The sequence below is a fragment of the Platalea leucorodia genome (assembly GCF_965183815.1).
Source record: "Platalea leucorodia genome assembly, chromosome: 1".
Taxonomy (NCBI): domain Eukaryota; kingdom Metazoa; phylum Chordata; class Aves; order Pelecaniformes; family Threskiornithidae; genus Platalea; species Platalea leucorodia.
In genome coordinates, this window is record NC_138823.1 from 10499846 (window position 1) to 10517010 (window position 17165).

The window sequence follows — 17165 nt, forward strand, 5'->3', positions numbered from 1 at the left end:
TTATAGAAGAATATACTGCTGGGTTTTTATATTCTGTAGAGGTTTTAAGGGCTCTATTTGAATCTGATCTCTCCCGATGTATGCAGTATTAACGCCTCCTGTGAACTGAAGTAAGATTTCTTAAATGAGTATCTCTAACAAAAAACCTCTGTGCAATAAAAATATCAAATTCAGCACACCTGCAACAAAAAGAAAGAGCACGCCTCCCCTGTCCTTAGCCTGCTGCCTCTTGCTGCTGGTGAGCTTTTTGCTGTTTTTCTCTTTGGAGGATGCAGAAGTTGCAGGGGAACGGCCCGTTGCTTGTTGCTGTTACTCTGAGCCTGGAATGCCATTACGTGTTTGTCTGCATGACTCTTGATCTTGCATGACAAAATCAAAAAACAAAGGCAAAACTGAATCAGCAGATTAGTCAGCTTAATCTTGTGTAACTCAATGCTGCACTTCATTTCCAGTGCTGTTATTTTCAGCTGTCCTTTGAGATGGCTATTTGAGCTTCAGTCAAGCTCCTTACACAGGACATTCAAGTAAATATGATGCAAAATATATCATTCAGTGGTATGTTTCTGATGTTTTGATTTAATGTTTTTCGTTTGATACGTAGAGCATTAAAAATGCAAGATCTTAATGTTACCAAAATGTCATTTATAATGAGAACACAATGGGTTCTCTTTTTGCTATCATATTAATATTGAAAGGATGCAAAAAGAACCTTTTGTTTAAGCCACTATTGCTAGTACTAAAAGGCTCTTAAACTAATACTGTAGTTTCTGAGAGAGCTCCTTATGTTTTCTTATCTAATTTTAAATACCAAATGAAGACAAATGCTTGGAGATGCCAGTATTAAAATTGAAATCAGCTGATCCTTGTATTCAAAACAGTCACAGCGGCAACAGAAATTGTTGATGTAGCTCATGCAGTCCATAAGCCATACTGGTAGACACTGTCACTTAAAAATACAGAATTGCAATCAGCATGTTTGCTGGATCTGGATTTTGGTTTTCTGCATGTACAGAGATACGATTTAGACCAGAACATTTTTCTTTGATGGGACAGTTACCTGACTATTCTGTCCCAATAACACAATCATTTCAAAGATTTGTTTGCAAATGTCAACTCCAACAGCCTTCTCCCGCAAGTAAAAACACGTTGCAGTTTACCATGTAAGTTCCCTTCAAGCAAATTAGCACCAGTCACAATGTGTGATGTAGGCTTCAATGTTTAAAATAGACTTTGCCTTTTCCTGTGAGTACATCATGCACTTATGTGATATTAAAAGTGTAAACATGCTGCAGGTTAAAATATGTGGTTGTTAAATTTTGTACAAGGCTCAGTCAGCCGATGGGACTGTCCTCTGAGAAGACACTGCTCCTGGAGGTGAAATGCCTCCTGACTAAACATTTCCCGCTGAAGTACAAAGTGATGATGTTACGTGTCCTTACATAAATGGGGTGGTTTTGTTTTTCAAAACAAAACTATGGGAGTTTCATCAACAAAAAAAGTTTACCGAGTTTTAGCACATGAGATACTCCAAAACCAAAAGCCAAACTCACCCTGCTGAGATTCTTGTTGATCTGAAGCTCCTTTTATCCTCTAAGCCCAACATTAAACTCAAATGAGAAGAGTTGATGTTCAGAAATATTTGTGAATATTCTAGTACTTATGGACATAAATTTAAATAAACATTTCCCATAAATTTTGTCAGCAGTTACCTGGAAATGAAATTATAAAAATGTAGCAACAGCAATTTACCATCCCATCCTTTTTTATCAAGGAATCTCAAACCAGCTTTATCGGGGATCAAATGCCATGGCTGCCTCATGCCATATAGTGATCCCATACAGTGAGTTAGGATAGGAAGGAGGATGGGAAGTAATGCTGACTGCTGTGTTTAGCTGAAATGGATGAATATAACACCAAACCACAAATTTATTCAGAATAGCAGTATAGTAGAGCAGCATAGCCTAAGGATATTTTCCTGATGAGTTTTAGCATGCCACTAGTTCTGTTGCTGTTTGCTGCTGAGCTGGTGATACTCTCCGTGTTTGTGAAGGTGCTAAGGAGCATAAAAAGAACAACTATATAGTTTACTAACAAAAGCATGTGTATTTCAATGATTTAATGTTTTAATTAAACACCAATGCCTGATCTACACCACTTTTATCAGCAGTTATAGCCAAGATGGGAACCTGGAAAGTAAAGAAATGAGTGTAGGTGTAAACCCTTACTTGCAAAGTGGCATCGTCTCATTCATACTTGGGAAGAAAGAAAAAACAAATCTGACATGTGAGCTCCTGGCATGACTATGTCTGTGCTAATCAAGAGGAGTCATCTGCACAGCAGCCATGTGCACGGTGATTTCCTTCTTCAGCTAACAACTCACTTCACCGCCACGCTGACAGGTTGCAAATAGCCCTGGAGGCAGCTTGTCTGAGCATGCTTGACAGCATATTTGGTGCAGAGCCAAGGACCCGGGTCAAGCTTGTTTCCAAAAACCAAGAAGCAACCACACCTGAGTTTGTATTTGTGAGCTTATATCTAGGCAGCAGGCAAGCGTGGCCTCGGGGTGGTCCCGGGGCTGCTCGCTGCGGGCAGCGTAATCATATCCCGCGGGAGATCCGCCACGGGCTTCGGCACAGCTGAGGCGTCAATACCCTGAAGAGATGACTTTGCATGACTAAAGCTAGACAGCCAAAAATACAGCCCTGCTTTTGGTCAGCAGGGCCACAGCCTCCTGTATCTCTCCTTATCTATAGTGGAAAGCTAATCTTGCTGTTCTCTGCCTCACCGCTGCGTAGTTTAAGCAGTTAATTGCAGTGACGACACAAAGAGCTATGTAAGTGCAGTGTAGCTGTTCACCCCTGGCATATATCTGTAATGTTTGAAAGTTCACAATGATGACAATAATCATCACCTGATGACTACTGCTCAGATCTTGTGAATGAACTGACGATCTCAATCTAAATATAAGATGACGAGAGTACTATAAAATGAAAAATACCATAGTTGCTATTCAGCTTATTGCAAAACACCTGTGTTAGTAGTTTGTGCTGTCGTTGCTATGTTCCTTAGCCTCTCCCTAAGCATGGTGACTATCACGAATATTGCGGAAATATTATCAACTTGCTGTAATTAACTCTCCTGTTGGCACTCACAGTAAAAAAGGCCAGGGAATCAAATGGATTTTTAGACTGAATCACTGGTTGGGATGGGAAGACAGCACAACTTCTTTGACTGCAATGTACCATCAGTAAGGAGTGCGCTTTCCAGGGCTGCTTGGACTCTCCTCACCCGCGCTAGCTTGTCCCAGGATGGACACAGAGATGAATTTCGCATCAGAATACCAGGAGGAGTGAGATAAGCATAACTTCTACTGGCAAGCCTTACATGAGAAAAAGGCTGCGGCACAGCCTCCCCCAGGATCTAGCACAGACTAAGATAGCGTTAGAGCAGACGCCGTGAAATATAACTTTCACACTCTGCTGATTATTCTTTGACATTTGTGAAGTGAAACAGTGATTTCAGTTAGTGACAATTTATAGAGAGGTGCATCTTACAAATTTAGAAGTGAATCGCAGATACTGATCGCAATTCAAAACAGGAAACATGGTTAAATCTGAAATCCACTAACAGCTATCTGAAACAGTTATATAATTTGACTAGTTTAAATGTAAGCACATTTTTACAGGCAAGTTGTATCATTTATTTTTTATTAACATCATATTAATTAACTAATCTTGCTTCCAGAGAGTTGAAGTGAACGTAATCCCAGCCTAAAGAGGTTGTCCCCATAAGGTTATTCTCTCTACTAGCATTTGTATAGGGGAAGAGGAAATGCTGCTTCAAAGCAGCAAAACTGAGCACCACATTCTCTTTAACAGAGTTAACAATTCCAGAACTGTCAAAAAAACAGACTAATAGACAATTATGATTGGTAGCTATTGATCTTCCTTTTTCGTCTTTAGGCCTTGTGCTGTTCTCTTTATTTCCCAGTATTCTCCTGTATTAATTCTATTTTTTATACATTTAATATTTTATTTTAAAAGATCATTTTTTTCCTGATGAGGAGACACAGAAGCTCAGCTGCTGTTACTCTCTGCTATGCCTTCCTTTCTGTCACTCGTCACTGCTCCAGTTGCCCTGGCCTGCCTCCTCCCTTTCTTTGTTGAACATGCTCTTCAGTTCTGCAGTTTAAATTTTCTCCAAAAAGCATTAAAGAAATTATGCCTGTAGCAATATGTTCAGCTTTTGTGCACACTCTTTGGGGTAAGATTTGTTTAGGATAGCAGATGAGGTTATTTTACAATCCAAAGACTAGTGCTCAAGCTCAATAACTTCAGCCTGAAGAGGAACAATTCAACTTTAACAGTGGGCGTACTCAATCAGTTAAACCAGTTTATCCATCAATGCGATGGATTTATCCTCGCTTGAAATCCGCTAGAGAGGGATCAGGACTCCCCCTAACGTGAGTGCCATAGCTGGCCCGCAGACCATAGGTCTGGCTCGGGAACAGCTGCGTGGCAGCCCATGATTGATGTTCTGCAGGAAATTACAGGGGATGACCACAGATGTCCTGTTTGGCCCTCGGGCCATATCCTAGCCCCTCACCCATCCAGTTTGCATGCAGGCTAGGCACACTGAAGCAGCTCTTTTTGATGCTACTAACAGCTCTTCCTGGGCCCAAACCCCCAGAGAGTTCTTCACTCTCCTTTCCATACTGCTTTTGATGCCACCAGCCATTTTTATCTCTCTTCCTCCTCCACTGCTCTTAGGAACACGATCCTCAATTGATTTTCTTCTTACCCCTCAGGTTGCTTCTTCAGTGCTTCATTTTTTTTCGCCCAAATCCATTTTTCAGTGCAACTCCCACGCGGTTCTTTTCTTGGCTTCCTCCTCCTCCTCTTGCCTACTCTACCTTTCAGAGTCTCATGACGTTTAACAATCATCTGTATGAGCCCAGAGCTTTGTGCCGGGAAGCCGGATCACGTGAAGCAGCAGCAGCAGCAATCACATGGCCATGTGGAGGGCTTCTGCTAAGGCAATGAAATCAAAGAAACATGTTCAGGCAGGACCATTTCTCAGGAGTATTGGTCATATTTTTGCTGGCAGAACTGCATGCAAATAATTTTTATGGGTATACACAAATCAGGTATCTCCTTTTTATGCTTACTCAGGCACGGCAGACTTTTGTTGGTATTTTCAACTATTTTTGAGTTGTACAGGCATTTTATTAGAATTGCATACAAAAGCATGTAAAAGCCTAAGCGCATTGTAATGCAGGAGTAGGTCCTTGTATATAGAACATTAAAACTTTTGAAATGGATACATCCATATAATATTGCTCATTTTCAATTGTTCAGGTTTGAGAATATTTACCAGCCCTGAATTTCCCAGCTTCTGTGGAGAGAATCCCAAATACAAAGAGAAGGAAAACACATAGTATGACTAAATAAATCAGACTGAAGCAGCAGATGACCATAATTACTTGAGCCTCCTGAGACCTAGCCTTCTATAGCAAGGCACATATGGGCCCCAAAATCTAAGCTTAAAAAAAAAAAAAAAAAAAGGAAAAAAAAAATCTCATTAGTGCTGTCTGTCAATTCCCAGAGTTACATGATACAATAACGGATAAAGGATATTTTAACTTATTCGGGAAGACGACTGGCAAGAGGGTGCAGGACTGGTGACCACCACAAAGGGAGGGTACCAGGGATGCGACTGGTGACCACCACAAAGGGAGGGCACCAGGGATGCGACTGAGGCTCCAGGCCTGCGCTGCTGCTGCTGTTTGCTCGGCTGTAGGAGGGCACCGTGGCGAACCCCGCGGCACGGCCATTTCCAGCCATAGATCGCTCCGTGAAAGGGCTCAGGAGCAGAATTAGGAATACATGTCACGAATAGCACCTTCAAGGGTGTCGCTGAGACATAGCAAGACTTCTTAAAAATTACCTAAGTATACAGAGGGTAAAAGTCTATATCCTCGGGTCGCTTGAAGTGATGAGTTTAGGAGCAGTGGCTGTAATGTAGTATCTTCACGCTTTACATCACAGAAAGCTTGTAGCAAAAGGGCTTCGACTGGCTGTGACAGACTTAAAGGAGGGAAAAAAAGCAACCCGCTGACTTGCCCTTGGGATTTACGCAAGGATTTGGGATTTACCCAAGGATTTTTCCTTGGGATTGGAAGCTGGGGCGCTCCCCGGGCCGGGCGGGCAGGGCGCTGATCCCCGGCGGCAGGCAGGGTCCCCCGGCTGGGGACAGAGCTGGAGCCCAGCACCCCCCCGACCGTGCGTGCTTCCACCAAAAAGCCCTTTTTTTAGCATTAAAGAAGAAAAAGAGAAAGAAAAAAAGAGGCGCGGGGACCCCGCGGGGTGGGGGCGGGGGGGCGGTGCGCGAGGCCGGGGGAGGGGGCGGTGCCGCCGGGGAGGGGGAGGGGAGGCGCGCGGCCGCGCCTGCGCAGAGCACTTCCTCCTCGGCCCACGTAACGGCTGCGGGCGGGCGCTGGGCAGCGCGTGTCAGTCACCGGGTGCCTGTCAGCGGCGGCGGGAGCGCCCGCCAGCCCCGGCCAGCCGCCGCCGCCGCCCCCGGCCCTTCCCCGGCCCTTCCCCTCCTTCCCCTCCTTCCCCCCGGCCGGGGGGCGCAGCCGGAGCCCGCACAAGTTAGTGCTCAACTTGGCGGCGGGCGGGAGCGGCGGCGAAGGCGAGGGGGGCGTGAGGGGGGTCGGCGAGCGGGTGGGGAAAGGGGCTGAGCCCGGCGGGCGCCGCTCCCCTCCCGCCCTCCCCTCAGCGGCGGGGCCGGGCTCTTCAGAGGCGGCCCCGTCCCCGCAGCCGTCGGGGGGCCGCAGTCCGCCGAGGGAGCGCTCCCCGCCGGCGGGGCCGAGCGGCGCGGGGCGGGGGGTGCCGTCTGGGGGCCTCTCCCCCTTCACCTCCTGCCCGGGAGGAGGAGGGGGCGGCCGGGGGAGAGGCTGGCTGCGGAGGGCGAAGCCTCAGCCTCTCTCTGCGGCTCCGCTGCTCGGATGCTGCGGGTCCCTGCTGGCTGTTAACATCTTCCCTCTGCCTTTTTTTTTTTCCCCTCCCTCCTTTTCTTTTTTCGCCTTCCACCTTCTCCCCTCAAAACTTGGGTTCCCCTCTCCGGGATCTGTGTGCTCGGCTCCTTCTGGGCTTTGCCGGTGGGGTAGGATCATGCCGGACCAGATCACCGTGTCGGAGTTCATCGCCGAGACCACAGAGGATTACAACTCCCCGACCACCTCCAGCTTCACCACCCGGTTGCAGAACTGCAGAAATACGGTCACACTGCTGGAAGAGGTAAATCAGTACACACACCACCGCCCCCCCCCCCCCCCCCCTTTTTTTTTTGTTTTTGAGAAAGAGCATCAGGGACGCGGCAGTACCACCCGCCCAAATCCACGGGAGCTAGAGGCATTGGTATGCATGTAATCTGGTGTTTTAATTGTGGGACTTTGCTCTTGCGTTGGGCTAGTTACAGAAGGCTTTCCTGCCCTGGCGGCTTAAAGATTAGTGCATAAAGCGGTTGCCTGAACTTAACTAATACTGTTGTGCTTCATGGTGTTTTTGATGTTGGCGGTTGTTGCAGTAGAAAAAAGTGCGAATGTTGGGATTTTTACAGGGAAGATGAAGGTTGAGTTTTGTTTGGGAGCGTTAGCAGAGGTTTTCCCCAGCCACTCGTTAGGTCAAGTCAGCGCAGAGCTCTGACTGCAGAAAGCTGCCAAGGGAGACTTTATTTAAGAAATGAGGTAAGGATGAAGGGATGAATGTGGAGTGAGGAAAATAATATGGATACAAAATAGGTGGTGGAAGGAGAAGAGCAAATTAATGCAGCAGAAGTGATTATACAGTCTCAGCATCTCAACCGTGAAGCCTCAGTGTTGGGGTTTTTCTTAATGCTTATTAGGAGCGTCATTTAAATGTTCATCCTGCTTGGCTCTCAAGAAATAGAAGTGTGAAAACAGGTAAACTTACAGAGCTGGTTTCTATGGGATATTTGTCCACTGCTTCCTATTTGAGGTTTCAGTGTGATTTCCTGTGGACTAGGTCAGCAGTTATGAGGAAATGTCTTCCAAATGACTTTAAGACAAGACACTGTGTAGCTCTGCTCTTGTGCTGCGCTTGGTTGAAGGTACTGGCATAATAACACTGGGAGAAGACAGTTTTTTGCTATTGCTTCATAGATCGCAGTTAGTTTTTGTTTTGGATTATACACTTGGTTCATCAAGTATTTGTCAATTCTTCAGGAGCCAGCATGTATCTAGGAGATGGATTTAATAGATTCTTTTTAGCTCTGCTGAATGTGTTGGCATGAGCAAAGCATTTGGTATGCAAGGAAAGAGTATTGATCATGGCGTTCTCTTGATAGTGTTGGGTATGGAAAAGCTGATTCCATGGGATAAAAATTAGTTAATGCTGGCTTAGTAGAAAAATTGTCTATGTTCAAAATTTTAACAGTGCTATTGTTTACAATAACTGACTAGGTAATAGAGTGATTGTAAGATTACATTTAAAATTATATATTTTATTTTTATTATGTAACCTAGATTAACTTCTGTAACTTTTCCATAACTGTAACTGCTTTTTTTCTCCTGTAACTAAGCCATGGTTGCTCATAGATTTGTCAGAAATCAACCTGTTTTGGTTTGTGTTTGACAGTATTGCTGCCCCCTGGTCTTAACTGTGTGGAATAGGTACAGCCATTGGTATAGTTATTAGTACAGTTGACAGCATTCATAGAGTTAAGTAAAAATACGTATTCTGCCATCACTGGTGACTTCTAGGGTAAGAATACAGTATAATGCTTTCATGATTTGGAAGATACATCAGTACAGTCTGAGTGTGGTAATGCCTGTCCAAAGAAACCCAAAATATAGAAGATAAATACACAGTGTTCTGCACCATTTGTGTGGATCGTGCATATTTTCAAAGCTTTTATGTTTGATTTGATAGCAATAAATCAGAGAAATAGAGAATAGTGGGTACTTCTAGTGCTTGCGTTGCTATTTCTTGAATTTCTTTTGTTTGTATAACTATTTTATGTTCCCTGTTTAAACTGTTTGCGGTTTAAATTGATTCTGGACTTATTTTGTGTTATTTTTAATTATCTGTAAATATAAAAAAGCTTTATTTGATGGCAAACAAGATATAAGTATACTCAAGTGTTACGTACTGCAAAAAATCTGCAGTTCTCCCAGATTTGTTTTTATTAATTTGCATGAAGAAATGCATATGGTCAGAATGTGGCAGGTGAAGCTCTCCGTTAGAGTCTTTGACCGTGTGTCTTTATTGTGGCTTGCATACGCAATTCTGCTGCTGCTACTTTAAAGCTAGGTTGGTTTCTGTACATCTGCTTACCTAAGGCTGTGATTGGTGCGAAGCAGGGGATTGAAATTGAATGGTTCAAGTGGCTGTTATGTAGCTCTTGTAACCGCTGCTATTGTCCATGCATCGTGGATGGCTGAAAAGCTCTTCAAGCAGCTCCTGAACTCCAATTTTGAGCCCACTATATTAAGGCAAAGGAGATGATCCCGTCATTGCAGCTGTTTGATTTTCAACTTAATGTTGGATGTGGGCTGGAGCCCTTGCTGGGCTTTTGCAGGCAGTGTCAAGCTCTGCACTCTTATAGAATCATAGAATTGTTTAGATTGGAAAAGACCTTTAAGATCATCAAGTCTGACTATTAACCTAGCACTGCCAAGTCCACCACTAAACCAGGTCCCTAAGCACCACATCCACCCGTCTTTTAAATACCTCCAGGGATGGGGACTCAACCACTTCCCTGGGCAGCCTGTTCCAATGCCTGACTGCTCTTTCAGTGAAGAAGTTTTTCCTAATATTCAACCTAAACCTCCCCTGGTGCAGCTTGAGGCCGTTTCCTCTCGTCCTATCGCTTGTTACTTGGGAGAAGAGACCGCCCCCCACCTTGCTGCAACCTCCTGAGGTATCTTAGGTCATTATTTTATAGCTAACTTAATTCAACACAACCTGCACCTACTTCGATGACTATAAGCTGGTTTGTGGATAAACTAATTATTTTCTTTATTCTAAACAAGACTGTGAACTAGAACTATTTTCTGAACAGAAATGAAAGGGAAATTAACGAGATTTAACAAAAGTTACATCTGTTTCATAGCCTCTCAGTCTGGTATAGTTCCTACCATAGCTCAGATCACTGGTTAGATCAAAACCACCTTTTCATAAAGAACGTGACAAAAAAGAAATACACTGTTTTGTGTGTGTATGTGTCTGTGTCTCTAGTTCCATGAAGGCATTACAGAATTGTGAATTTACTGTTCCTTAATCACAATTAACAAGTTTTCTGAAATAATAAAATAGATGATGGACTCAGTTGCTATTTTTTCCACTTGGTTGTCTTCCAGAAGAAGTGCAGTTAGTTCAACTGGGTGGATTGATAGATATATTCTCTCCTAGTTTTGACTCTCTTCCTATTATAACTAAAATCCTTTTCAGAGGAGACTTTGGATCCAGTTAGATGCAATTTTGGGACAAGTTTCAGATGAAAAATAAGAGCAGGCATTTTTACTGATTCTGATGACTTTGTGTTTGGTAAGTTTTTAGTGGAAAGCCCAACAAAATACTAAGGCATACCTCAAACAATCAGAACCCTAGAAGAGATTCTGTGAAAGACTTCTGTGTGTTTGTGGGTGACTTGTTAAAAAAACCCAAAGATGCCCCCTCAAACCTTCCCCCCAAACTTTATTTAAATCTCTTGTAATATTATCAAAGGAGAAAGTAGTCAGTACATGCTGCTATGTAGCAGTTTATTGACTGGAAAGGTTTCATGTGATGTTGTTTAAACCACTGAAACTTTTGAAAATTTGCAAGCTTTTTTTTCCTCTTAAGAGACAAAACTTACAGGGTTTTTTGTCATCCAGTCACACCAGACCAAAAAAAGGACCCTGTCATCTTTCTAGCCAAGGTTAGGCATCTTATACAGTAGTTACTAAAGAACTGCAAGATTTATTTTTTTTAATAATAGTTTTTTTTAAAGTGTGAGTGTTATCTAATGGTCATCAGTAAACACAAATTTTAAGGTTCATTCTATTACTAAATAATTTTTTTTTTCCCCAAACTCTAAGGGGAGGGAACAAAACCATTATATTGTTGTCTAGATCTACTTTAAGAGAATTTGCAGTCTGTACTCCTTTCTGTGTTGATTTCTTCAGCGTAACGTTACATTCATGCAAAGAAGACATTTTTAACTTCATATTTCTGCATGAGACTGGGAGAAGTGTTTTATAATATTCATATGAAGAGGTGGATTATTGCATATGTAGATATGTGGTTAATTACTTAAAAAAAAAAAAAAAGTTGAAATCCTAAGATAGTATAGACAGATTACTAGTACAGTGTCTTAAAATATAGCCTCTGCGTTGTTCTTACCAGACATGCTTTTATATCCACAGTAGCTCCATGATTTCTGTTACTCAAATAGATTTTGAAGAGTTGATTTTAATCCTTGAGTTGATATTACTGTGGATCTAGTTGGAATTTTTAGGGAATGATGACATCTGTTCTGAGAATAAGTAGTGCACATGTGGGATCACCACAAGACTCTCTTGATTACCATTCCGCTGTGTTCCAGCTCCAGCTGAAAGGACATCTTTGCACTCAAGGGATAACTCGGTTATCATGACCAGGCAGTTCTGAGTCTTTCTCCTAAAGCAGCAGATGTTTTTCAGGACTGTCTAGAGATACAGAGGTTAAGCTTAAATGTTTAAATTCCCTTTAGGCAGGCTGGTAGATAAGAAGGGACCGTTAGAAGCTGATGATACAATAAAGAATAGCTGCAGTTGTTTCTGATGCCTGTTTTGTTGTTATACTTTTGTAATACTTGAGCATCTTTAATGATTAATTTTATTTCTTGCTCTCTTTTGCTTTTCAATAAGAAGTTGAAAACTCAAAATGTGCTTTCTGACAATTAGATCTTATTAAAAAAGGATGCATATGACAACTGTTTAACTGATGAGTGTAATGAAATATGGCTGCAGATATATTTGCATGGTTTTTTTCTTTCTTTTTTAATTAAAAAGCCCCTAAATCACCATTCCTGCAATGACTGTTGCTCATTTTGTTTCTCACTGTGCTGATCTGCTCCAGCTTAGAGGTCTGTTGGTCTAGACTGGTCCTGTAACAGATGCGTGCATGTTACATCAGTGAAAAGAATGACTGTTTGGCTCTTGCTCAGCCTAACATAAATTTTGTTGTTCTCAGTGCAAGTCTGGTATAATCTAACATAACTTGAAGGGAGAAGGTTTCTCAGTGTTCTTCATCGTGTCACGGACACTTGTCTAAGATTAGAGATGGGAAAGTATGGGGGTATTTTTGTTTTGCCTTTTTAAAATTTTCTTTGAAAGTATGTTGTGTATGAATAATTTGCACAGTTTCCTGTTTGTAACTTTCCCTTCATACTTTAGTTTCTTTGAGTTTTTCTTATTCTGCTGGGGGAAAGACTTTTGGGACAAGGGTAAGGGGACAGGGTTTTTCCTCCTTACGATTTTGTAGAAACTAATATAGCACTGAAACTGCTATACAGTCGGTTCATCTACAGAGATTTCATACGCTCTTCTACCACAAGATCCTTTTCCAGTGACAAAGTATTCTATCAAGGGAGGCAGGTGAAACCATGCAAGACAACAGGAGCACTTCCATTCTAAATCAACTTTTTGTTTTAGTTGGCATTACGTACAGACTTTGTTCGTTAGCCTGAACTGTGAAAACTGGTAAGATCTATTTTATGTGTATGTCTGAAGAGAAGTAAATTTTTCTATTGTTTCTATCACTTAATTTCCATTGAAGCATTGCCTCTATATAATTACAGCTGGTAAACCGTAGCATCCTATTCTTTATCCTTTTTACTTTTTTAACTAAAATAGATTTTTCTTTGGGGGGGGGGGGGGGTAGGAAATCCAGAAGACTCTAGCAGCACTAAACTTAAAACTAGCTTTTCCTAACCTTGTAACCTATTACTTATGACAGTCAGACAGAGTCTTGCATCATAGAGAGCTTTGTACTTAAGAGCTGGTTCTTATGTAACAGACCACAAGCAATCTTCAGTTTTCGAAGAAATGTGCTTTTGGTAGCAGACCATCCTAAAAGAACCAGACAAGAAAAGTTTCTTTGTCTAGTAAATAAAACTCAGGATAATTATTACTGTTTTTACACTGAATGGCAAATTGCACCAGACACAAAAATGGGTACATGAGCATTCTAAAACACAGGGGCCACAGTGGGTCACTCATGGGTGACTCCTCATTATGATGCTGAAAATGTGATGAAGAAGGAGAGTTGACAGCAATATTCTGTATTTACGATAGCATGTTTCACAAAAATGCAGTTGAGGATGCTTTTACATTTATATGCTACCGTACTTATTCATTTAGTATGTAATCGGTTTTACTCTTCATTTGATAGTAGTCGAAACATTTGGTTGTAATAAGCAGGCAATCTCCCTCTGCCTAAATGTGACTGATGCGAGGAGAAACAAAAAAATATTCACTGGTAGCTCAAAGTTTCAGTCATGGTAGATTAATTAGCTTTGCCTTTTGAGAATTTGTATTCATTTTAGACACATTTTTGAAAGTCCTTATTGCTTTTTCATAGCTCATGTGTTTTTTAGAGAAGTACTGCTTCTTGTTTTGAACTCTCAACAGGCTTTCATGTTTGCTCATCAGTTGGGAAACTGTGAAAGTGCTCTTTGGTGCACTCTGTTCAGTATGCCATTCAGATAAATCCTGACGGAGTGTGTACCATGTAGTCATGGGAACTTGGGCCCTGATGGAGAAGAGAGAGGCGCTTAAAGTGACATGACTTAAAGTTGGTTTTAGTGTTTAGATTGGAGTCCTGTGGAGATATCTTCTGTAGTTAAAAAGCAATAAAAGGGAAAAAGTTGTTTGAAGAATAAAGAAAGGAGGGGAAACAACGCGCAAAACCATGTTTGTATTCCAACATGGCATCACTGAAAGACTGCAGATGAATGATTCGGAACAGAATTAGATTGGTCGAGTTAATTTCCAGTATTTTTCTCACTCCAGTGAGTAAAACTCAGTTTTCAAACAATAATAATTTTTAAAAACAGATGTGAAACAAATTTACAGAGGAGAACTGTAAGAAAGATCATAACATCTTACACTGAATGAATAGTACCTTGCAATAAAATCAGTAGGCAGAATCAAGCCAAGAATGCTAATTATTAGTATTGTTTCAGGTGCAGAGGTAGGCAATATAAGCATTTTCTGAAAAAAGTGCCCTAAACCAATAGTATATTTTTACATTTCATGGAAAACTTTTCAGAATCCAGTTAATAGCATGTGCCATGGTACTTCTTTAGAGACTGTTCTGTCAGGTTTGATTGATACTGGCCAAGAGGCCTAAAGTTTATTGGTGAGTGTGAAGGAAGACTCCTGAGATAATAGCATGAGTTTCCTTTCCTGAAGGAGTACAGCTGGAAGTACACTCCCTGCTGGAAAGTGCAGCAAACAATTTTTTTTACATTTCTAAAGAGACAGTATTGATCTGTGTTATATAGATTGGGTTTTAAATGCCAGTGAGCTAATGCTGAGGTTTTGTATAAGCATTGTGACAAGTAAGATTTTTGAGGACAGTGGGTTTGATTGTGGTGATTATGGGAAACTCTTCCTTTAACGCTCCTGTGAGAAAGCAACCAAACACTGTTGGGATCCCATTTCCCCCTTTATACACATAGATGTGGACATGGGCGCACACACTGCTTCCTTGTCTCTTTCACTCACTGGTGAAAGGACAGGCCTGAAGTTCTGTTGTTGCTATGGTTAAGCCAGAGGATGTATGCCTTTTCTTTCTTTTTTTTATAGCCACCTCTATCTTGACCTTACTTGTTTTATCCCTCTTGTTATGTTTGTTCTCAGCAGAAATACAGAAGTCTTTCTGGTGCAGAAATAGACATTTACGGTACCAATAGAGTCTCTTCTTTTGTTGGTTTTTCCTTGCTTAAGAACTAAAAATCTAGTATGATGTTGGAGATAACTTTCTTGAAAATAGAAGTCTGTAGGATGGCAAGGCTTTTCGCATGATCTCCTCTTGTAACCTTCTATCCAGGTTGGTGAGAGACGGACCAGATAAGTGACCTGTAAGGTGGATGGGAGGGACATTGACTGGGTTGCCAAGCCCAGAGGGTGGTGATCAGTGAAGCAAAGTCCAGCTGGTAGCAGATTGAAAGTGGCATACCTCCAGAATCAATTTTGGGGCCAGTACTATTTAGTGTCTTTTAATTGTCTGGGTGATGGGCTGGACTGTGATCTCAATAAGTATATTTGGATGATACCAAGTTGCTTGATATGCTAGCAGGCAGAGTAACTATTCAGTGGGACCTGGAGAAATGGTCTGACACTGGAGCCTTGTGAGGTTCAGTGAAGAGAAATGTGAAATCCTGTGCCAAGGGTGTAGTAGTCCCATGCAGCAGTACAGGCTGGCTAGAAGACAGTTTTCCAGGAAAGGACCTTGGACTGAGGTGGATGACACATTGAATGTAGGTTGGCAGTGACAAAGGCCAGCCACGTACTGGGCTGTGTTAGCAAGAGTGCAGCCAGAGAGCAGTGGTCCTTCCCATCTATTCGGCAGTTGTGAGGCCACATCTGAAGTACTGTGTTTGGGGTTCACCAATGCATAAGAAAAATGATGTACTGCCACAAGTCCAGGAGAGGATCACCAAGATGATTAGGGGCCTAGAGCACATCACTTAAGGAGGGGAAGCTGGATTTCTTCAGCTTTAGAAGAGAGGTTAAGGGAAGGTCATAGTGCTTTCTTCAAGTATGTAATGGGAGGAAATTGAGAAGGCAGAAATTCTGATTAGATTTCAGGGGTTTTTTGGGGGGGGGTGGTGGTGTTTGGGGTTTTTTGGTTATTACTGTTTTGGGGGGGTGTTTTGTTTGGTTTGAACCATGAGTCTGCTGAACAGATGCCCAGAGGGACTGTGGAACCTCTGTCCACAGAGACGTTCAAAACTCCGCTTGATGGTAAAAGTAGTCTTTCTTAAAATTGTTTGAACTGCATAATTTAAGCCTTAAGAAGATATGTAGGCAGAGTAAAGTGGTTATTTAATTTCATTAATGGTTTTTTTTGTGTGTGTGTGTTTTCGGGTGAAAGTTTACACTGAGCTTATTCTTGGAAAAACAGCATGTTTAAACCTAATAAAACTGATGTAAGCAAAGTTGACGATGTTTTTCCTTCAATGAAAGACAGTTTAAATCTGTCTCTGCTGGATTAACTTTACTTCTATGATGAGGCAGATGATCTGAATTTTGAATTCTAGAGCTCCCACCTTGAATTTAGTACACTAATTTCCTTCCCTCTTGTATTATAGTTTACTTTTCAGGTAAATTATCTCTTGATTTTTTTGGATTCACAGAGCAAGAATTTGGGATTGACAAGGGAAACATACTTGAAGAAGTGTTCTTGATACAAAACTTAGTCTTTTCCATAGCACTTCTTAGGGATGAGGGGGTGAGAAGGAATGAAATATAGCAGGTTTTGTTTGCCAGGAGCGTTGTGGCTTGTTATAAAACCACTAGGATTTAGATATCCTATTTTGGTTAGATTCTTAAGACTTCATTTCACAGGATCATAGAATATCTCAAGTTGGAAGGGACCCATAAGGATCATCGGGTCCAACTCCCTGCCTCTCGCAGGACTACCTAAAACTAAACCATATGATTAAGAGCATCATCCAGATGCCCCTTGAACTCTTGAGAGGCTTAATGCTATGACCACTTTCCTGGGGAGCATCTTCCAATGACCGACCATCCTCTCAGTGAAGAACCTTCTCCTAATGTCCAGTCAGAACTGCCCCAGACACAGCTTCATTCCATTCCCTCATGTCCTATCGCTGGTCACCAGAGAGAGGAGATCAGCAACTCCCCCTCCACTGCCCCCCTTGAGGAGGTTGGAGACTGTGATGAGGGCACCCCTCAGCCTTCTCTTTTCCAAGCTGAACAAGCCAAGTGACCTCAGCTGCTCCTCCTAAGTCTTGCCCTCAAGGCCTTTCGCCATCTTGGTCGCCCTCCTCTGGACACACTCTAATAGTTTGATGTCCTTCTTATATTGGGTCACCCAAAACTGCACACAGTGCTCGAGGTGGGGCCGCACCAGTGCAGTACAGAGTGG

At 42.1% G+C, this 17165-nt stretch overlaps 1 protein-coding gene across 2 annotated transcripts in view; it reads left to right on the forward strand.

Annotated features, from left to right (window-relative positions):
- Window positions 1-17165, forward strand: part of ASAP1 (ArfGAP with SH3 domain, ankyrin repeat and PH domain 1) — a 157562-nt gene that overhangs the window by 23280 nt on the left and 117117 nt on the right. The window contains exons 1-2 of one of the 2 annotated variants that reach the window (XM_082325850.1): window positions 6533-6652; window positions 7172-7301. In XM_082325850.1, coding sequence (XP_082181976.1) covers window positions 7176-7301 — 126 coding nt within the window. In that variant the 5' untranslated portion in view covers window positions 6533-6652; window positions 7172-7175. Of the gene's footprint in view, window positions 1-6532; window positions 6653-7171; window positions 7302-17165 lie in introns of those variants that run through there. The other variant, XM_082325849.1, reaches the window with a different exon arrangement.